This window comes from Daphnia magna, linkage group LG4 (assembly GCF_020631705.1).
Source record: "Daphnia magna isolate NIES linkage group LG4, ASM2063170v1.1, whole genome shotgun sequence".
NCBI lineage: Eukaryota > Metazoa > Arthropoda > Branchiopoda > Diplostraca > Daphniidae > Daphnia > Daphnia magna.
In genome coordinates this window covers 9895273-9918960 of record NC_059185.1, presented here as the reverse complement: position 1 = coordinate 9918960, position 23688 = coordinate 9895273, and the positions used below count along the sequence as shown (strand labels likewise).

Genomic DNA, 23688 nt, shown 5'->3' with positions numbered 1-23688 from the left:
GCATATATACACCACTTTATATTATTTATGTGGTAGGCCCTATATAATACACGATTGGCTTTGTTGCTATATAGCCTACGCCGGCCTTTTGTATTATAGCATCAGGTTGGTTTTGCTTTTGTTTTTTGTTTTTTGTTGTTGCTCTTTAACATTTCAGATTTTTCCGATCGATATTATGTTGACCAAAGTCGTGCGTTCCACTATATACATGTACAGCCTATCTGCTATATAGCCTATATATAGGTCTATAGTCTATATATATAACAAACAGGAATAGATGGCGTTTAACGACTAATCACTCGACCGCTTTGAAGTCTATATCTCTTGAAGAACATCAACATGACTTTGATTAATCTCTCGGTGTAAATGTATACTATACACATCGCTCTTGTACACATTTCACACGCGTCCTTTTATCGCCGTGCGCGTAGGCCTCTTTTGTTGTAGTGAATCTGACGTTATCATTAATGTCTCTGCTTGTTGCCGGAATTTTCTTATTCCCTTTCCGTATAGAGTGCCCGATTTAGTCATCAGATATAGACGTGTCTAAACGGAGATTCTTCCACAATTTTGTTGTTGTGTTGTTCATAATTGAATCGAATGTCCAATCATTTCTATATACTGAACCTTAAAACAGTTTTTTTTTTTTTTAAATTCTATCGGATTGTGCGCTGTTCTTGTTTGATGTGTCTGTATATATATATTTGGTGCTGCTCTTCGTATTGATCGACACGTCGGTGTATAGGGCAAAGGATCACGAGAATATAGCGCGCTAGAATAAAACGCGGAGAAAGAGAAAAAGAAAAAATCAGATGTGTTTGTATGAATCTTCCGGGAAAACCCGGCGGAATCGAATGGCAGAATCTGTAACGATGCAGATAAGAACGTTCGCTTGATGCTATAGTTCCCTCTCGATCTCTGCGCCCCTCGACACGACTTTTCTTTTTTCTTTTTAGCTTTTCCCTCTCTCTCTTTCTCTCTATACCAACCCATCGCTGTGTATACAGTTCAAAACTTATTTTTTCTCGGGATGAAGGATGGATAATATCCGTCCCGCTCTATAAGAAGAAGAACGAAAGGCAAACGAAAGGGAAAAAGAAGAGGAAAAAAAAAGTAACATGATGGGTCCCTCTTGTGTATCGCGAGAATAAAAGAAGAGGGAGAAAAATAAAGAAGAAGAAGAAGAAAGAAAAAAAAAAAGGGACGTGTGCCTTCTAGGATTGGCTGCAAGCGGAGCGGACGGGCGTGACTTGGAGACTGATTGGGAGCCGGTAGGAGATAGTGGGGTTGGTTGTCGACCGAAATCAGCCCCGCCTGGTGGTCAGGGTTGGAGCCAATGACAAGAGGAGCGACCGTGGCCGTGCCATGGAGGCCGACTTGGTCCGATGGAGGCTGATCCGAGCTGGTCTCATCAGTTCGGCCATCGCTTCCGACAGCCGAGGAACACACTCAACGGAGCTCTCTTATAATATATACACTCGTCTGTCTCTCTGTTCCAGTACGATTCAACAGCAACCCTATCTCTATCTCGTATACTCGTTACATCGTTTGACTCATTCCATCTTCAGATCTTAACCAGCACTCACGGCTGCCAAATCTATTTGGTTGACACTACACAGTTATTCATTCGTTTGGTTTTTGGGTTTGGGTTTTGGTTTTTTTTGCGCGCGTGTGTGTGTTTGTGTGTGCGTGTAACTCTTTTTTCAAATCTGTGGTGACTTGATCTTATTAGTGACTCGCCATTCGTCGTAGTGATCATATTTTGGTTTGAAATTGTATGCGAATTTTGAATCGTTCGTCTGAGTTCGTCGTCCGCCATGGAGATGAACGCGGTCGATCAGCGTTCGTGGTACGAATTGGCCGCTTCGCAATCCCGCCACCACCAGCAGGACGGTGGGCCCAACGGAGGCGGAAGTCTGCAACAACAACAGCAACAGGAACAGCAGGAAGTGCAGGATATGTTTTTCCCTGTCGGTCTGGATTCGACCGGAGCGGCCGCCTCGTCCAGTGCTAACAACGGCTCGCCGCAGCAGCGCGCACGCCAGCAATATTACCAGCAAGTCCATCATCACGCCGCTCAGATGCATTCGGCTTACAACACGGCCGCTGCCGCTTCTCACGGTACTTCATTTAATTTTCTCTCTATATAGACCTATATAGGCTAATAGCGTTCGCATCATTTGAATGATGCATATATTTTTTTCTCTCTCCTGATGGCCTTTTTTATTTATTTATTTGTGTTGGGCCCATCCAATGATCGATGTGATCTTGACGTGATTGATGCGCCCGTGAGCTTAGCCCCACCCTACACCCCTATCTCATTACTATGATGAGTTACATATTGAAATATGTAGACCATAGGTCTATATAATATATTTTTTGAAAAATAACAGATTAGGGGGAGTCATGACATTTGCCTTTATAATTCCACTTTTTTTTTTTTCAAATCCCTTAAGGATTTTGGGAAGACATAGTTCTATCACTGGGTATTAGATTATAGTTGGTTTATATAGTCTACCCTTATGGTCTCACCCATCTTTTTTCTTTTCATTAGTGAATGGCATAAAAGAAATGAAATAGATTTTCCAACAGCTATTATATAGAGATGTTGCGTGCCGTTCGACATTCAACAACACACAGCACACACAAAAAAGGGAGAGGACAAACTCAAATGAAAAATGAAACGAAAAATCCTCTAACAGAATACAACTGGACTGTGTGGGTAATATGTCCGCGAGCTTTTAAGCAGCCAACGCTGGCTCACGCACTCATAAAAACCGTGGCACCGTGTCTATGCTCTTCGACTTTGAGGTCCCATCGTCAGCACTATATAGCGTATATATATATAAGCCATCGCCGCATGATAACCAGGAGTTTATGTATATGTATAAGGAAAGAAAAACTCGACCAACAACGAGACAATAGTTATACAACGAAACGATATATAAGAAATAGCGGGCATATAAATATTATATATATACATTTTTTTTTTCTTAAGAAAGAAGCGAATGTATAGAATAAGAGTCTAAGGTATGGAGCGATGTCATATAAGTGTTTTTTGTTTTGTTTTTCCTTCAAAGAAAATATATATATATTACGATGGCGGACGAGAGCAATTCCGTCTAAGCGCCGCCGGCGGCCGGTCTGTCCTTCTTGCGTCTCATCTAGCCTATAAAAACATTATAAAAAAAAAATAAATTCTCTGTTCACCGCCGCGCTCTGTTGTTGACATGGGAGAGCGAAGAGCAATCCTCCTGAGTGAGGAAAAGAGGAACAAATATAAAAATGGGCTTAGGTACATAGGGTCCGCTTGTTTCTCTTTCTCTAAAGACCTGTACGCATACAGACAGGTTGAAAATGTGTAGCAAATGATATCGGAATTCCATTTTGGCCGACTTTATTATACATTTTTGTGACCACTAAATAATTTGGCAATGTAGCCTTGAACATTTCGAACGCTCAGACACTTGAATTTTGGAGAAGAAAAAAATGGCGGATAGATAAGACTATGGAACGCGAAACAAAAAACAAATACATAAAACAAGCGAAACCTGACCAAACTCGTTTATCGTTCAATACGTACATTTTAACTGAGGGCGTCAAAGAAAAGGAAAAAACAAAACAAAAAAATTCACTATAGAGGAAACGCGTGTGCACTGGTGTCGATCGTGTACAATCGATTCGGGTGTATGACGATGAAGAATAATCGAATGTCGCCCATTGGTGTTCAGTCAATTCGTCAATTGGCGATACAAATCATCATACCATAACTGCGGCGTCAGACGGTCGCCAAGGCGTCGTCTCAACAAACAAAAGAACGTGAAAAAAAAAACAGGGGAAAAGAACATGTTCCTTATTTTTGACTTCCACCCGGCTTTTTTATTTGTTTTGTTTTGTTTCTTGTGAGACACACACACACACACACAAAAAGAATTTTGTATACAAGAGCGGGGGAAAAAAAAATAGACTTTACAGACGTAAGGATGAGAGGAAAAGAAAGAAAAAAAAAAAAGAAATTGAGATCGAGGGAAATGCGGGCGCCTGTTGGTTCCGGCGGCGTCGTCATCGTCCGCTGCCCGCCGTCAGTGTCACGACAGCATTTCAACTAGCGAAGGGTGTGAGAGTATATAAGACGTATGTTTCCCGGATAGAAGGGTGGATTGTCCTTCATTGTGACTACGTGTATGTGACATAATGTGAGGCCGGCGTTAAAAGTGCGCAACAACAACGAAAAAATACAAACAAATCAACGTTGTTTTAGGTTGTTTTAGCTCTTCGAATGGACATTGTTGTTGTGCTCACAGTTTAGACAGCAATAGAAGAAGTAGCAGCCTGCTGTATATATATAGGATGTTGTGTAATCGTCATCGTATAAGCAAAGGAAGAAGAGGAAATCAAAGTTCATTTCCCGAAAGCGGAGGTTCCATTTCCGCCTTGTGAGGCGGGAAACGGATCGCGTCTCTTCCTTCAATCCTCGTCGTATTCTCTTATAATATAAATGCCGACACAAGAGCCAATCTCTCGTGAAGGTTATCTTAAATGACGTTACAAGATTAGGTCCAACGTTTTTCCAGCTGACTGCATATCCATTTACAAAGTAATAGTATAGATCGTCATATAATCTTAAAGCGTTTGGCGTTAATTACTGGACGATTAGATCATTTTAAAAAAAAGGTGTTTGTTTTGTTCTTTATTTTCTAATTTGTTGTTGTTGTGTCTTCGTGTGCATAAATTAAAAAACAAAAAAACAAAAAAAAAACAATAAACAAAAAACAAAATTCTTATGTAATACTCATCATCATTTATATTAAACCTCCAGCCGCCCGGATGTCGAGCAGCCAGATGTGCCGGCCACACTTTGGCGTGCCGGTGCCGACCCTGCCGTGGCTGACGCCACACCCGACGCAGGCCGACGCCAAGTCGATGATGGCGCCACACCATGCGCATCACGCCCATCATCATCACCACCATCCAGCGCACCATCCGTCGGCTTGGTCTCCTTTCGCCGCCAGCGCCGTGGCCGCTCAGGCCGCGCAGCAACAAGCGTCAGCCACCGGTGGATCGTCGTCGTCATCGTCCAGCGCAAAAGCCACTCATCCGCATTCTAGTCCACACTTGCTGACCTTCCCGCCCACTCCGCCGGAGGATGCGGCCACGGAATCGGCCGCGGCAGCCGCTGCGGCCGCTGCGGCCGCCACCGCCGCCGCCAACCAGGAATTCCAGCACCAGCAACAGCAGCAGCAGCAGCAACAGCAGCAACAACAACAACAACAGCAACAACAAGAGCGAAATAATCTGTCCGGAGCTGTGGCCATGGACTTGGCCGGCGGGTCGTCCAGTCCAGTCGACAACAAGTCCTCATTGTCCAGCTCCTTTTCGTGTTTCTCTTCGCCGAGTGACTTGAAAATGATGAGCGGATTCAATCACTCGAGCGCGGCCAACGGCGAGAATCACAAATCGAACGCTTCCGGGGGCCAGCACGGAAGCGGTGGCAGCGGCAGCGCCAACGCCAGCAGCGTTTCTGGACTGATGTTCGCCGCGGCTGGATTCGCCGCTGGATCTTCCTTTCCGGCGTGTTCGGTGGCCGGAAAGCCCCGCGAAGGTAGCCACAGTCCGGTCAATAATAACGGCAATGCATTCGCAATCCCGGCGTCTGTTTCCCCAGCTTCATCCACCTCATCCGCATCCTCTTCTTCCTGTTCCACCCCCGCCTTGCCCACCTCTTCGGCCTACGGTAGTTTGCCGCCGGCGCTGACTCCGCACCAATCGGCAGGAGGTCAGCAACAGAATTCCGGCGGCGCTAGCGCCAGTTCGTACTCGTACGGCGGATCGACACCGACGGCGGCCGACTACTCGGCCGCCGCGGTGGCCGCTTACGGCGCCGCCGGATTCCATTCGGCCGTCCATCATCATTCGCATGCACATCATCAGCAGTCGGGCTCCATGTTCAGCGCCAAATCGCTCCACCACCACCACCACCAGTCGGCCCGTCCGCGAACCAAAACGCGTTCATCCGCCGGTAAACAAAAGTTCACAAACAAATGGCCGTTCAAAAAGTTCTTTTTAACTACCCCCTCCCCCCGCCCTGCTTCACAAAAAAAACAAAAAACAAAAAACTAATCTCACTCACCTCGATGACTATAGTTTCAAGCAGCACTTCAAGCTTATTTGTTTTTTGTTTTTTTAAATGTAGGCCTAAATAACATTCCCGTGAAATATTCTAACTGGGCTCTATTGGGTTTCATTTTTGACATTCCGGCTGCTTATATTTACATAATATATTTTTATTGCTGGTGGTGGATCGGTGCATAATGGCCTAACATTTTCCTCCCTTTCTCCTAACTCATCGCTCGTCCAATTTAAACCTTTCATTTTTGCCAAACTCAACTGAACAGACGTTATATATTAGGCCTTCAATCAAGAGGAATCTAATATATACATCTATATACGTTGATTCTCTTATTCGCGCCTATATACATTTCTTCCGGGCAAGTCCCATCCATCGCTATACATAGTTGCCATCAGATGGATGGATGGTCATCAGCTATATAATAGCCTATATACTTCTCCTATTTTATATTCTTTCATTTCATGTCAATATCTCCTCAAGCGTTAGGCTCAAGTTCCGGAGAGGCGAGGGGAAGTTTGGCTCGCGCTCCAAATTCGATCAAGCCGAACGCCCCCCTCTCTTTGTGTGTGTGTGTGTGTGTTTTGTTTCAAGCTATTGCGCATTACATTGTGTAATAGATATAGCCTATACACACACACAGTGAAACAGCGATTACGACGAAGGGTTTTTACTTCTTGGCCTTCACGTCATATATAAAATAACCAGATACAACAACAACAACAACAACAATAAGACTAGGCTATATAGGGGAAAACAAATCATCCGCATCTCCCGCACGAACATTTCCGGCTATGTCTGCTATGTCTGCTGTGTTATCGCTTCCTCTGTTTCTCCCCCCCTTTTTTTTTCTTCTTTCCTGGAACGCTTCTATCTGGAATTTCATTTTCATCGAATATAGGCCAACACTTTTGGTATAGTATATCAAGTTTCTGGATTGATCTGAACCGTCGTCTATAAATGAAGAAACAAACAAATCAATACGTTTTTTCGTTTCATTTCTTTCGTTCTCTTCAAATGGAAATTCAGCCCCCCCTCCCCCCCCCCAAATTAAATCAGGATACATGAAAAGTGGACTTGTGTTGACAGAAAGAAGCCCAAATATGAAATTGAGGCACGCGAGTCAAACGACGCGCCCTTTAACCCCGCGATCGTGAACTCATCGTGCACCTTTTTCAAAGCGCTGATTGTGAGCCCTTTTGACCTCTCGATGGCATCAACCTTCGCTTCTTTTTTTTCTTCTTCTTTTTAATTCAATGCACGGGGCTTTCTTCTTGGAGTGGCGCGCGTGTGGTCTGTCGCAGCACTTTCTGTATCTCTTGTCTTAATATTCAGCTCTCTTTTTCTTTTTCTTTTTTTTAAATATATTTTTATTGCTGGCGTCCGCGCCATCATTGAAAGCGGTTTCGTGTATAGCCAAGTTCTTACGTCATTCTTTTTGTTTGTTTATTTATTTATGTTCTCAAATATTGGCCTTTCTCATTTGTGTGTGTATTTCTCTCTGAATTCTACATGGGGACCGAAAAACAAAACAAAAGAGGGTCGCGAATGTGTCAACTGCGGCGCAACGTCGACGCCGCTGTGGAGGAGGGACGGCACGGGCCATTACTTGTGCAACGCTTGCGGTCTTTACTACAAGATGAACGGGCAAAATCGACCCCTCATCAAGCCCAAGCGCAGACTGGTAAGTGTAAGTCAAATTCCAATTATTTTATATTTCATCTCCTACCAATTGATGTCCCCCTAATCAATTGAATTCAATTGATTTTCACCCAATCAATTGAATTCAATTCGATTGGCTTGAACTCTTTCGTATTCCTCACTTCTCATTTCCTTCTTGCCACTTAACTCTCCGTCCATTCCGACGGCAACGCCGTAACGACAACGCAAGTTTTCGAAAAAGTGAGTCAAATCAAGTCCTCAACACTCGGTTTCATTCAATTCCGACGGCTATAGGGCACAGAGTATTCAGCGAAAATCAATTCAAAAAAATAAATAAATAAAATCTTGGAATCAAAAACGTATGCAAATGACCAACCGAAAAGAGAGAAAAAAAAAATCCTGTCTGCGTTAGAGACGGAAGAAACAGCTGGCAAAGAAATGGGGAATGAATAAAGAAAGACAGAATGAGTATATAGCCTATACTATATAGACGAATGGAAAGCTGTGCAGGGATAGCCCCGGTCTTTTTTCTTTTTTGTTGTTTTCGGGCGATCGTTTCGATACGATAAGCACATCCGCCGTGACAAGGCAACCATGGACCTCAATCCCCCCCCCTCTCCTGTTCAATTTTCTACCCTCCCCAAAACGTCTCGCTCTTTGGCAACGTTCAGCCATTCGTGTTTTGTTTTGTTTTTTTGTGTGTCGTTGGGTTGTTGCCGCAATTCACGATAGGAACTGGCATCGCCTAAACTGACGTGAAACGCCAAAGAAATTCGAGAAATTACGAAATCCGTAAAAGTTGAACGTATATAGACGAAAGACGCTGCGTGCAACTCCTGGCCAATAGAGTTGTCAATCGAGCAGCCAATTTGAATCCATTAGGAAAGCGTCCATACATTTTCTTTGGATGTTTTGTTCTTGTTTCACCTATAGTCTACCTCAGTTGGCCAGGCCTGATGTCCAATAGGCCCTTAGAAAAAGAAACAAAACAAAACATGGGGAAAGAGAGCCATCTGTTACAACTGTCAAAGTCAAAATGCGTGATGGCCTTGTGGCGCAAAAAAACAAAAAAACGGGAGTGTGTTGCCATGTTTGTTTTTTTGGTCGCGTTTCGCTGAGAACCAACCGAATGCTCGAACGTGTGACAAACGCCCAACATGTGCGTGGCCAGTTAAAGAAAACCCAAATGCTTATTTATGTATAAAATATATATACTGCATATATATTTTTTTTAAGTTAAAAAAAAATAATAATAATAAAGAAAATTCAATTAAACATGCAAAAAAAGAAACACGACACCCGGAAAAAAGAAAAAACCAAGGGAGGGGGGGAATACGTAATGATTTGTTTTCATTCGAAACTCGTTTGAGGACCTATATACCCTCCTTCAAAAAAAACAAAACAGTTCTGGACATGGCGAAGGTCGAACCGAAGTGACTGCAAGTGTGGAATAAAGGTGGAGTGGGAAGGGGGGGAGGCTGGTTGTGTCAATTGCATATAATGCCGTTTTGCTTACACAGCTTATATGTTTCAGCGGGGAGGCTTTACGCAGAGTTCAAGGGTCAAGTGACGTTAACGATCCACCAGGTACATCCAACTCCCCCCCTTTTTTTGGAGGGGAAGGGGGGCCTATAAGGCGGAGGCGACATATTTCCCAAGTATATGCAGGCAGTAGCTTCAACCCGTCCGGCCAAAGTGGCTACCTGCCTACCGTACAACTTATTTGATTCTTTCCTATTTAGCATATGTATAGACTAGTGTTGTACACCTTCTCTGAAGAGGTAGGGGGGGAAGTGAAATTTGTGGGAGGTTTTTTGCCACTATAGAAGGCCTATATAGTCAGCTGGTCATTTCCATATAGTTTTGTCTGTGTGAAAATAAAAAAGAAAGAAAACAAAAACGATAGTTTTCTTATTCGAGGTGGGTGGCGCTTCTGTCGACCCCCCATCTATAAGAACATGAAAATGTTCCATTTTTTTCTTCTTGTGGTATAGACCCTGTGGTCTGTTTTTGGTTTCTTCTGCACGTTGAAAGAAAAAAAAAACCTAAAAAAGAAAACAATTCAAAATGCAGTGAAACACAGCAGAGATCGACACGAAAAAGCGATGGGTGTTAATAATAAAAAAAATAAATAAATAAATAGGAAACGAAGGGCAATTTTATGTATGTAAGGGGTTGTCAGGGATTTTGCGCCAAGTTTTTATCCCCGACGGCTTCGATATCGGGGCCCTCCTACCTGCGAGCTTCTTTAAAAAAAAAAGGGAAATGTTTAGACTTGCATTCGATTTCTATATTCGTATATCGTATATTAGCATATCTCTCACTGCTATTGTTTCGGGGCAAATTGATATCTGAAAATCAGCTCTCGTGCGCATGCTGGAACACACACAGACACAGGCTGTATACGGAAGGCCTACATCGTTTTCTATATAGCAATCGAAATTGAATGAAAAGAGTTCGAGTGCCTTTCTATATATACTGATGCGTAGCCCAAACGATATAAGCTTTTCTATTATAATTGGAAGACGGTTTAACCGCCCTGTTGTCACTCATTTAATTACACTTTCAAAACTGGCTTTCCTGCTATTCTATAATTAAACCATGTTTGGCTTTCGAATCGATCACGACCATGAGCTGTTGGCTAACTACCCCCCCACACAGCACAAACACACACAAAAGAATTGTTTTTTCTTTATTCAACGAGCCACATCTTGCATCGTCGTAATCGATTCGTTTATATTTGTGACATTCTCGACTTGACTTAACTGGCATCTCCTTTCTATTTGATTGTGTAGTCGGCGGCGAGAAGAGCGGGCACGACATGCGCCAACTGCAAGACGACAATGACGACATTATGGCGACGTAATCACAACGGAGAGCCGGTCTGCAACGCTTGCGGACTCTACTACAAACTGCACAACGTAAGTCGTTTATCAACTTTTGCATCTCCTGTCTCTTCTTTTCATTTTTAATTCATTTCGTTGCTTAACTGGTGTTTTCTAAAGCACAACCATTTCAGCACTATATATTCAATGGATGTATATGCCGTACGTTACACGCATACGCTCTCGTATATATACCGTTATCGTTCATGCGCATTATAGAGATGGCGGCTAGATATATAAGTAACACATGATGGTTAGGTTCTATACATAGTAACTACACAGCCCCTTATTCCCCCAAATCTGCCAACATTTTTATTTCATTCATTTATTTGGTAGTTTAAACATACGAAGAGTACGGATTGAATTGTACACACAAAGCGTCTAACTTGTAAGAGTCCTTATCTCATTTTCGATAGAGATCGAGGGGTTCACCCCCCCAATGTCGCATTGTGGTCGATTTAATTGCTATACAATCTTTTCGTCTGGTATTTGCCCAATGGCTTTGTCAACGTATATCGACGAGCTTGTGAAACATTCACTCATCCATTCAACAACAACAACACACACAAAAAAAAGAACTTCGATTGAAAAGAAAGAAACAGATAAAAAAAAGGGGGGAAGAAACCCTGCGGATTTATTCTTTCAATCTGCTTTTTTTTTCCCTCTTCTTCTAGTATAGTTATAGCATTTAGCCCTGAATAATATACAGAATGTGTAGCCTATACACACACACAAAGTCTCGTCAGAAAGGCTGTGTAAAGGCGATACTCGAACATGGGTGACAATCCGCATATAGATACACACAACAAACCGTCCCTTTATTCTTTTCAATTGCTACTGGAATTGTTGAGGAAAAAAATTTAATAAAGGGCCGATATGGAGGGGGGTATATAGATCCTCCTAGATCTATTTTGGCCTGGTCAATGGACGGCCCAATCAAAAGCCTGACTATACTACAAGAGATGGGAGTTTTTTATTTTATTTTTTATATTGATAGGATACGTATATTATGTATAGCTTTTCTTGGCCCGTTGTTTTGTTCGTGTATGTACACAACAATTTTCAAGTGCTCTGCTTTACGCGCTCGCGCCGGATTTATTTGATTGTGTGGCATATGCTTATGGGACTATCTATAGGAGAAGCATAGATAAACGAACAAACCCTCGTCTCGACAGTGGCCTACCTCTTTTGAAATTGCTGTACGGGACAATTTTTCGCTTCAACTCATTTTCCTTTTTCTGTTTTCTATTTAGCCGCTTATATTTTTGAAGGAAACATTTGATTTGTGTGTCGAGCTTCCGAAAAAAAAAAATGGGCCTAAATTCTGATGGGAATTTTTTGTTTGGGGGAAAAAAACAAAATCTGTTTGATCGGATGAAAATAAATAATGATAAAGAAATAGAAAAAAAAGAAACGGAAAAACAGGGACCTGGCAGCTGTTGTTTTGCGCAGAGAGCAGATGACATATAGTAGCCAATGTTAAAGTCGATTTATTCTTCGGGTACTATATTTTGTTCCTGCGGCCTATATCCAGTCGTTCTACAAGCATCAACTGTTCGATGAAAATTAAATCAAGTGGAACTCGAAATCGTGAGCCTGAAACTTCTCTCTTGTCTAAATCGTTGTTTGAAAAACAAAAAAGGAATTGAAGTTTCAAACTGCACGGGGGCCCCGCGAACTGGATTCCCTTGTCAAGCTCTTACCCGACACATTTTTTTCTCTTTTAAACCCCCCAAAAAAAAAAATGTTAGAAAAGAAAAAAAACAAAAACAAAGTTGCATTTTCATCCTACGCATACACACACACACACACTCACAAGTTATAAAACAGATATAGCGGAGAGGTCGGTCCTATCGTCTTCTCTTTCATTCTTCTTCTTTTTCTCTTCTTATACATTCTTAATCGGGAAAGCTGCGTGAATCGTTGGCTGCCGCCGCTGTAGCACGCCGCCGTGTGGGCCTGATTTATTCCGGCCAAAAACAGATAGACGAAACATCCAGCCTAGAAAAGAGAGAAGGACCTCCTGAGGATTTCTCGTTTTTTTTTTTTTTTTTTTATTTATTATTATATATTTTTTTTTCATACGTGTCTACTCAAACGGAGCCAGGAGTCAAGAGAGGTGCGCTAGAGCTATCTGCGCACAAGCGCCTCTGTTCTGATTTATTATTCGCTTAGTAATATCTTGTGTATGTACCAGCATATATAGACGTGATTTATAATAGAACTGTGCTTGATAGGCAGATTTCTGTGCGCTCGCGCACTACTATGTGTCTACGACAAGATACGTTCAGATTATAGACGGGCACAGCAACAACAACAACAAGAAAATGGAGAAAAGAGAGCGCGCGCGCGCGCGCAATCAAAATGACGCGACGCATTCCTATGTGGTCGGAATGTTTCTCCATTTTTTTTTTCCTTCATTCTTCTTTTAAATTAAGAAGAAAAAAAATTGGTTATATTACTCTCTATATTTTGTTGTTGTTGAATATAGCTTTTTTTTGTTGCTTATATGCACACACACACCATGTAATTCAGCTATTCGCTGGGACAATAGGTGCCGTTCCTTTCGGGGTCATGCAACGAGACGAGATGTGAGTTGGAAGAAAAATAAAAAAACTTAATGAAATAGAGTAAGACGAGTAAGGCGAAAATGCAGAATTCGGAATAGCCGGAAATTCCATACATCGTTGGAACGCTCTAACTCTCGCAGGAACGCTGTTGGTATAGAGGAAAAAGAAGGAAAAAAAAAGGGGAAATCATTTGTTGTACATACGTAGACGAGTAGAGAGGGTCCCTTAAAACAAAAACAGACGCAGCCAATCAGAACGGTAAAACGTCGTGACGTGACCGTTGTGAATTTTCGGAATAAAAAGAAAAAAGAAAAAAAAAATGAAATATTATTATACGACCTCCCTGGCTCTTTCTCAAAGTCTATACGGTATATTATAAGGAGATAGCGATCAGCATCCGGTTTCCGGCTTCTCTCTTAATGCTTAGAAAATTTGGGTTTTTTTTTCTTTTTACTCCATCGCGTCTAAGTGTCTACTTCTTTCGTGCGGCTGTTCCTCTAAATCGGAAGAAATTTAATGTGGATAAGATAAAAGAACAATAGAAAAAGTCTGTATGTAGGTTGTATATAGGACAATACCGATATAGGAGCACAGCCGGATTAATCCGCCAACGACAGTTCTAATCGCAAGAAAGAACAAACAATCGTTAAAGGAAAAAAAAGAACCTGTTTTTTTTAATACTTGAAGTTTATTCAATTTCCCCCCCTTTATTTCATTTTTTTATTCTCTTTTATATTGAGGACAAAGACAAGCTCTTCCTTCTTCCGAGACGAAACAAATCGCATTGGAATGTTCGAGATATATGTGCACAAGAAAAAAGAAAGCAATCATATATAAGAGCATCAAAATCAAAGAGTTTTGCTGAGGTGCACACACTTTGAAAAGAAAGAAAGAAAAAAGGTTGACAGTGGTAGACAACATGTAGAGAAAGAGAAGAGGATAAAAAAAAACACGAAAATTAGGACCACTCACCTGAGTCTTTTTCTTTTCCATCCACTCTTCTTCTTTCTTAACATTTTATATTGTACACTGTCTCAGAGTGGGAGGTATATATGCGTACATTCAAACGCAGATAGAAATGAGAGAGAGAGGGGGGGTCTATAAGAGGAATACCCCCACACACACACACAAAAAGTGGCTGAAGTGGATTGGCGCCAGTTGATACTTTGACCCCGTGTGTACAAGCCCCCGTGCCCGCATTATATAGAACCCCTCGTATATATATAAGAAACAAGGCGCCTTGCTGCTCGTTCCTTGATTTTTTCTTTTTCTTTTTGCCCTGGAATATACATACAATATATAATATTTTATTATTATTTAAAGCAGCAATGTCTGACTTCCATCTTTTTTCTTTTTCTTTTCCTTCTTATTTCTCTTTCAACTACCTATTTTATTTTTTTTTTTGAATTTTATTTTATGAAGCGTCATTTTCGTGAGCTGCTGCTACACGTTAAGAAATGTCAATTCATGCTTCAGCTGCACCGGCGCCGAGCCGCCCCTTTTTTTCTTTTTCTTTTTCTTTTTTTTCTCTCTATGTATTGTATATACATGTGTATATACCGCATATTTAGTCAGCTATATAATATAAATAAATGTAACAAGAATATAGAAACAGTGGAGGTAAAAATATAAGCGCCTGGCGCCCTCATCATTAGCAGAGAGCGCATTTTAAATCATTTTTTTTTCTTTCTTTTTTTTTTGGAATAGACATTTTAAAAAAATTGATGGTTGGTTGCTTTCTGTGGCTTTTTATAGACATCAGATATTTTTTATTTATTTATTTTTTTTTCCTAGGCCTTGTGTGTGTATGTACAACAGCATTAAGATGTCGCCATTCCGTCTTGCTCTTAATACGGAACCTAGACGGACATACGAACTAAAAAAATCAGACAGCCGCGACAGTTTCTATTTTTTTGTTGTCTGGAGACCTTGTGACCTCTCTTTGCCTTCTGAATCCTTAAAAAAAAAGGGCTACATAGTTTTTGAAAAAAAAAATTTTCTTTTTTCGGTAGCCCCCCCATTTCTCTTGGCATGTCACTCTTGCTTACAACTAACATAAAGACTATGAAGGAAAAAAAAATGGGAAAACATGTCCCCCATATTCATCAAGAATTTTTAGAAGGTTCAAATTCTCAATCTCTATAAGCCTAATGTTTTAGTTGAAGAGAACAGCGGCGATAATTAGCGCGCACAAGCGCATTTCCCTCGTCTGGGAATCCTTTTTTTCTTTCTTCTTCTTCGATGTTTTGGAATTTTTTCAAGTGGTCATGTCCATCACATTCCGATGGGAATTTTTGGTTTTTTAAACGGACCATTTGATTTTTCCTGCAGACTCTTCTTCTTTTTTTAAAATAATAATAATATTTTTTAAGAGGACTTGTTTAGTGTCTGAAACAGCTCAACGCATCAACAGATGCGTGATGATTCGGAAGTGGTGAGCTTCATTACATCATCGTTCTCGCCTTGTTTTCATTTTTATATTGCAACGCTTTTTTAAACGCATCACAATGTGATTACGACCAGCGCGCGCGCGCGCGCTCCTTCTTCTCTTCTTTATATTGTTATTATTATTTATTTATTTTTTTTTGTGGGACGAATGGATCTCTGAGAAAAGCAAAAATGAAAGAGGGGGGTCAAGCGCCATCCAATTAGCGGGCCCAGCGGGTTGCGAGCGCCCACGGTCCGGGGGACTCCAAGACCCCAAATCAAGTAAAAAAAAAAAATAATAATAAATAAATAAAATGCTATTTTTAAAAATATACATATAAAAATTAAAGGAATGAGTCGCCAACACTTTTAGAGAATCTCGTATGTATAGCCAACAGCGGCAAAAAAAACAAGTTCTTTCATTTTGTTTTTGTTTTGTTCTTTGTTTTTTATTTCAAAAAAAAAAAAATTCAACGTAACTCTGGATTTTTTTAAGATGATGCCCATGGAGGTTTGCTCTTCTTGTAGATCAGCCCGTGAGGCGCGCGTGCTCAAATTTAAAAAAAAAAAAATGCTTTTTTTTTTAAATCTTGAAGATGGTGAACCCCGTTGGGTTTCTTCTTCTTTTATTTTTTATTTTTTTCTTAGGAAAAAAAAAAAATTATTATTTGATTTATACGGTGAATATAGAGTTCATCTAGGCGCCTCTGGAAATTACCCACACCTTGCCTATATTTTTGTTGTGCGTTAACACCTATTTGAAAAAAGGGGAGAAAAAAAATCCAATCAAAAGGAAAGAATTTTTTTTAACTGAACCTAAAAATAAAAAAAAACCTTCGAAAATTCTGTTTACCTTAAAAAGAAGAACATAATCTCCCCCAAAAAAAAAAGGGATTGAAAAAAATTGATACGAGGAGTTTGTCGTTGGAAAAAGACCGTCAGTTGCGGTCACATCTTGATTTCTTTTCAAAATAGTATAAACAAGACGCGCCTTGTCTCCAAAGGCGCTGACACCACATTTGGTATCTTTTTTTTTTTCTTTTCTTTTCTTATGTATATAGACCTCTTAAATCCCGGTGTAGCGCAAACATTCCACTCACGTTTCTGTGCTGGTTGATTGAAACAAGAAACACGTTCGACCACGGACCAACCTAAACTTTTCTTTTATTAAGCCATACCTCATTCCTTATATAATATTCTCTACAAGAATTGAATGAAACACAAACACAACTCTGTCCTCATATTCAAATGATTTCGCATGGTTTCTTAAAGGTGATTGAAATCCATTAACAGCTTCATTCTAATAGAATCATTTCTCTTTTCTCTCCCTTCTTCTTCTTCTTCTTCTTCTTTGCATATATAATCCATCCTAATAATCCCAAATGAATAGACGAAGGGGGTGAAAAAAAAAAACTACAAAAATGAAATAGTTTAGCGATGTATTTATACCCGTTCGGGTCACGGGTCGAGTCACGCTCTTCTTGATATTTATTTATTATTGTTGTGTGTGTGTGTGTGTATATTTTTATGAGAAACAAAAGAGAAAAAAAAGCAAAAATCGTTTTGTTTTTTTTTCTTTCCTCGTTACCCACTTTCCCGCTCGTTTGATTTATGATGATTCTCATTCTTCTTTTATTTTTTTCTCTTTCCCCCAACTGGCGCGACTACACACGTTTAAAACAAAATCCCAACATACTGCCGATTAATCCGGATGACTGCTGAATTTCAGTTTTCCCTTTTCTTTTTCTTTTTTTTTTTTCGATGGGATAACACATCAGGCCTTTGCTATATAGTCAAGCCCCGTCGTTCGGTGTGTGTGTGTGTGTGTCGGGGTTATGGCCGCGGTCAGTGGCTCCTGCTCCTGCGCTCTGGGTATATTTCCATTAGTTTGAACGGCAGGAGGTCGGCACTGCTGGCTGTAGCTCTAGACTTTGCTACAGACGTACAAGTATACAGGGAAACAGAAGGGCGAAATAAGACAAAACGTGGAGATAAATATTTAAAAAAAAGAAAAGAAAAAGAAAGAAAGAAAAAAAGAGTATAATACGAGTGCAACTGTATATTCCAAATGGTGCCAGGGCAATAATAATCGATTGTTTATTGATTCTGTTCCCAATGTTTCTTATAAATACTGTATATGTGCTGTGTACTATACATATCGTCTTGAAACCCCCGCGTTCTATGTAAAAATCCGATGGAAAACTTGCTGGATTTTTTTTTCCTCTCTTTGCTGATCAGTGAGACGACCCCTATTTCCCTATCGAGAATAAGCACAAAAAGCCAGGCACGATTGAATTTAACAAATGGCCCAGCGAATACAAATGGGCCTCACATATATTTTTCAAATCAGCTGCTTCTCTTTATATTTACATTCTGCTTTTTAAAATCAATTCGTCCGTTACCCCGCAGATGTATTCGCCGTATACCGACCGTCTTAAGCTATTGATTTCTCGATAAAAAGTGAAGGCCTCCTATAACGTTTCGAGCTTTCTGACGCGCATAATGTATTTAGCTAAGCAGTTATATATGAATCAGAAATAACAGGAAAGGTTTTCGGCAATACCGTCAGTCACAGTTGGAGAGCAAATACCCAGTTTCAAAGCCTGAAACATTATACATTGAACTATCAATCTTCTCCTCTGACAGTTCGAATTTCGCGCGCCTGCGCGGTCAGTGGCTTGTCACACCGTCGTGTGGGGCCACGCCTTGAAACGTTTCAACGTCACAAAGCCACTGCCCTTTTCTGTCGTTTTTGTTTTTTTTTTTTTTTATTTAGAGGGGAGGTTTGCTTAATTATTCATCCGATGTTTCATGGTTCAAAGACAATTGAAAGAATGAACAAAAGGATTCAAAAACGAATGAACTTGGCTTGAATGTCGTGTTGGGAAACGAGTCCTGAGTGTCGCAGAGGGAAAACCTAATATACATCTACTCACGCGGGACCACCCGCACTGCCAAAGTATTGGCTCGGTAATCGGTAACATTTCAAAATGAGATTTAAAAAAAAACAAAAAAACCCAAAGATTGAGAGCAAACGAGTTTGTGCAACGATCAGTTCGTGACGTGTTTATTTTTTCTTATATCTTTATGGCTATACACTACGCGATGCCTTTTAACAGTATCGCCTTGTCGCTTGACTTTAGTTACATCTACTAATTGGTCCTCATTTTCCAATCATCTGTCCGGGGCGATGATTGGGAAGGAGGGGGGAGCGAGTCGAGTAGACAGAAATACCCGAAAATACCGGCCAAACAAGGTGGTAATTACTGGCCGACACAAAAGCATGTGGACCAAACGTCTTCGTTGCTTGTCGTTTCTTTTTTTTTTTTTGAATGGAGAACTGCAGACGCCATCGGATGGACGGCGGCAATCAAATTGCCTCTCATTCCATTTTCCTTTTACCTCTGTCTTTCTTATTCACCTTTAGACTGGAGAATTTAATTCTATTTAAATTTAAAATAAAATAAAATAGAAATAAATAAGGGGAGACAATAACAGAAGTGACTTTACACTTCAGAAACTCCGGGGCTGTTCTCCCTTACTCTCCCCACAAGCGACTTTGTAGGTAAGGGAGGGTTAGAAAACAACATGGCAGGAATATATAAAAAAAAAAACACGTTTTCCCTTGCTCTTTGTTCGTATTTACACGTATTGGTTGACCTTGTTAACGCTCGGTTGGACCAATTAAGGCTTTTGAATATAAGGTGTGCGCTGGAGAACTGACGCATGTACATCTATACTCTTTATCCCATACAAAACGCAAGCGAATTTGGGTTTTCTATTCTTCTTTATTGTTGGTGTTGTTTGGTTCTTCACTGTCCTTCTTATTTCTTTTTTTTTCTTTCTTTCTGTTGTTATCTGCGATAACAGTTGGCAGTCGGTTTGTCGACCGTTCGGTTGACACGTTCCAGTCGTGTGATTTTCCAGTTCTGAAAGCCCTCCCATTTTATTTTTTTCCTTTCTGCCCGAACATTGGAAAATCCGTTGTTTTGTTTTTCTTTCTTAAATTATATTATTATTATCATCTGTTTGTTTGTCTCGTTTTGAAGGCAAAGGGTGGGCCAAGTCTTTTATTACATTTGATATAATTTCTATCGTTTTTTAAAAAATATTTTTGCTTGCGCTCGTGTTCTTGCGTTAGTAGAAATGTTGAACGACAGTCACGCCGCTCTTTTTCCGGCTCTCCGTCGCCAATGCAGCCGACGCCCGCCAATAGCCGCCACAAGAGAACAAAAGAGCCGATAGATACAAACGATTAATTGATTTTTTTTTTTTTTCTTCTTCTTTCTTCAAAAGATGGCATTCATCTTTATTCGTGCACAGCTTTTGTTTTTTTGGGGTTTTTTTCCACGACTATTTTATTTTGATTGTATTTTACTTGTTTTTTTCTTTTTCTCTTCATTCTTGGGGTTCAGCGGACATTCCAAAAGAGAACCGTCGGAGTCTTGAACAAAACAAAAAAAATGTGTTCTTGATAAATGACATAAGAACAATCTGGCTTGGAGTTGCCATAGTTTTTTGGTTTTGTTTTGTTTTTTTATAGTAGGTCACGCCATCTTTTCACGCGCCACTACGTTTGGAATGGCTCCGACATTGTGGAATTTGACCACTTTTTATAGTTCAATTTTTATTTTATCTTTCGAGTATTCCATCGGAATTGAAGAATTCTTTTTTTTTTTTAAGTTTACGTTTTATTACAACTTCATTTTTCAATTGGCACTCCAAATAATATTATTACGTAACAATTTCATCGATAAATGCATTCTGTTCCACTTGATTTCCGTTCGTTGGCTGGACAAAATCGCTCACGATAAACTATAATAATTCCATTCGTGATTAACTATAATTAACTAAAAAATTTGCGTTTTCTCTTTAAAAAAAAACAGGTGAACCGCCCGTTGACGATGAAGAAAGAAGGCATCCAAACGCGCAACCGCAAACTGTCTTCGAAATCGAAGAAGAAGAAGGGCTCCATGTCGTCGTCGGCTTCCGCTTCGGCCGGATGTCACCTGGGCAGTTTCCAAGACGTCATGTCAATGGGAGCGGGTAGCGCACTGGACAAGGCGGCCGCAGCGGCTGCGGCTGCTGCGGCAGCCGGATTCCCGAGTTTCGCGGCGGCGGCGGCCGTGGCCTCAGCAGCCGGCGCTTCTTCCGCCATGTCGCACTACGCCGTTTACGCCGGCAACGGCCAGATGCACCACTCTGCCCACCACCACCCTCATCACGCCGGTCTGAACCATTCGGCGGCCGCGCAGATGGGCGGCTTCCATCACCATGGCAGCCCGTCGGGACCGCCTCCGGGATCCATGGCCATCCACCACTCGATGGGCGGTATCTCCTCCTCCGCCCTCGGCTTGGGTTCTACCTTTAATTCAATGGTACGCTATCAAAATAGATTACCCGTCACGCTTTCTTCTTGAAGACTTTGATGGCTCTATTCGAGCCCAATCGAACACGATGATAACGAGCTACTTGACAGTAGCCATTCGTCCCCATGTCGAATTTCCAGATGGCATGACGTAAAAAATACATAGGGGCGTTCAAAAACACGGGAAATTAATTAAGAAGAAAATATAAATAAACAAACAAACAGAACCTCTTGCTATGGAAATGATTGAATAAAACATGAACCATTTGATCTATTGCAATATGTAGGCTTCCTGGCGGACGGATTTCAGCACTTAAACAATGAGGCAACGATGAATCGAGGAATCCAGTAAGGGACGAACGTCGCCACACAAAAACTCCACCGTTCTCTCCTCTTTTTTTTTTTTTTCTTCTTCTTTTCAATCGAAAATAATTCGCACACATACCATTACAATGTTTACTTTGTTCCACTTATATACACAACTATTACACCGGATTCATCACGACACACACTCGTCCTTTTCTATATATATACATACAAAAATAATAATAATTTTAGAGTAATAACAATGAGCATTATCGATTTATGATGTCCTCTTTCCAACCGCCCCCCCTCCTTCCCGTGCTATATAGACATGTGTATTATACAATTTTTTTTTTTTCAATTAGTCGGGAAAACAAAACAAACAAAAAAAATAAATAGTGGAAAAGATAAATGAATGAAGCCATATATTATTAGTGTTTGGCTATGTTAAAAATAAAAAGGGAAAGAAAAACGTATACATGTAAAAGCATATAGAGACAAAAATAGTTTGTAAACAAAAAGAAGAAATCAAATTCGAATGATCAGCTGTTTCAATACATATTCGAAAATGACGTCGGATCTTTTTAGTTCACAAACGAAAAAAACATAAAAGACATTTTTCTTTTTGTTTTGAAAAGAAAAAAACAAAATTTAATGTACGGCCTGTAATTTCCTCATCTTCATTTTTGTTTTGTTTGAGCCTATACTCTTCATTTGCATCTCTTCCAAAAGATTGATTTGTTTATTTTACTTTTGTTTTCATTTTATTTGCTTAATTTTTTTTTTTGCTTTCCATATGCATCCTCTTTTCCCACCCCCCTTCACACATATATTACGATATATTCCATTTGTATACGTTATACCAAGGAACTATAGCAGCATCCTCCCGAGAACTGCCGTGTACGCCCCCCCCCTCTCTTTCCCTTATACCCATCACTATACTATATAATTATTATTATTAAATGAATAAAGCCCACGTGCTGTGTATGGATGTATCTCTGTGTGTACGAGTGTGCATATGTGCGTGTAATATAAACGTCAAGAGCTTATCGTTAGCGTCTGTTTTAAATCCATCATTCGAAAATACATCATTCAATAATGCAATAATGGCTCGGCTTTTATTTGATTGAGTGAAAGTGCGGCGCAATTCCGAAATAATAAACGAAAAAAAAAGGAATGGAGTTAAAAAAAAATCGACAGGATCACGAAATTTGTTGACATTCCAAAAAGAAAATAAATTGAAACAAAACAAAACAAAATAAAATAAAAAGCTTTTCAATTCTAATGGCAATTGACACACATTCGCGTTTCGGTCGGCATGCGTTGATTTCTTCACGCTGCGATGTCCTAATGGATTACAAACTGAATGATAAAAGTAAAACAGGTGACTGCAATCAAGGTATAGGATAATATACATAGTCTATTACTATCACTATATATGTGGCTGATTATATAATACACTTGCGTATGTGCAGCACTCGATGTTGACCATTCCCCAACGTGTTTTTTTCGCGTTCAGCTGTTTCTCACGACTCGATTCTATACGTATATATAACACCCAACAATAATTTATGCCTTTTTCTTTTGTTGTGTCTTTTGCAAATGAACGCATTAATAACACTAGGAAATTGACACGCAAGAAGGGAGTGAACTCACTTGTACACTTATACTGTATAGACAACAAAAACTGTGGCGACAAAAAGGAAAGCCCTCGTTAAAAGAATTATTCATCGTTGTGAATCAACTATAGAAAAAACAAAAAGAAGTGATGCTTACTGGTTTCAACATTCCCGTTTCTCGTTAGAATTGTTGGTGTTGTTCACCAGCTGTCCCAAATCTGCATATTACGCTTTGCATAATTCATTCGTGTCCTTTTTATTCGTCTAATATCAACGTGAAAGCGCATAGACTATACGGATTGTATACGAACCGTCATCACCTGTTAAATCCAGCACTTGTGTTATCTCTTTGTTTATACATATATATACTGCGCACGACGATCGAAAGCCACCAAGATCAGATAACTCGGCCATCCTGTGACATATATTTTTGTTTTCTTTTATACTCCTATATGGAATGATGTTTATGTATATTTGCATTGTTATAGACGCAACGACAATCGACACCGTTTGCTTTATCCCGTCGCACTATCTTCACTGCGGTCGATAGTTTTGCAATAAGTTTGAATAAGTCGCACATAGATAATAGAATTCTTGTGAAATAACAAACAGAAATATGAAGAATGAAGCGATATATAGTTGTGACAATGTAAATACACTTGTCCTTTTGCCGTGTATTCATCGATAAGCGTTCACGTTACAGATGTGTAGGCCCTATACATTTTCC

The 23688-nt window shown here is 40.2% G+C and overlaps 1 protein-coding gene across 3 annotated transcripts; it reads left to right on the top strand.

Annotated features, from left to right (window-relative positions):
* Positions 1-1400: 1400 nt before the first annotated feature.
* On the top strand, positions 1401-22391 carry LOC116921974 (GATA-binding factor 2). Of its 3 annotated transcripts, none has more exons than XM_032928338.2 (6): positions 1401-2121; positions 4820-5602; positions 7666-7817; positions 10585-10710; positions 20558-21049; positions 21327-22391. In XM_032928338.2, the coding sequence occupies exons 1-6, from the start codon at positions 1818-1820 to the stop codon at positions 21354-21356; spliced, it is 1887 nt and encodes a 628-aa protein (XP_032784229.1). In that variant the 5' UTR covers positions 1401-1817; the 3' UTR covers positions 21357-22391. The 3 variants fall into 3 exon arrangements, with proteins under 3 accessions (XP_032784229.1, XP_032784228.1, XP_032784227.1); XM_032928337.2 differs by having other exon boundaries at positions 1402-2121; positions 4820-6019; positions 7666-7811; XM_032928336.2 differs by having other exon boundaries at positions 1402-2121; positions 4820-6019.
* The last annotated feature ends 1297 nt before the right edge of the window (positions 22392-23688 follow it).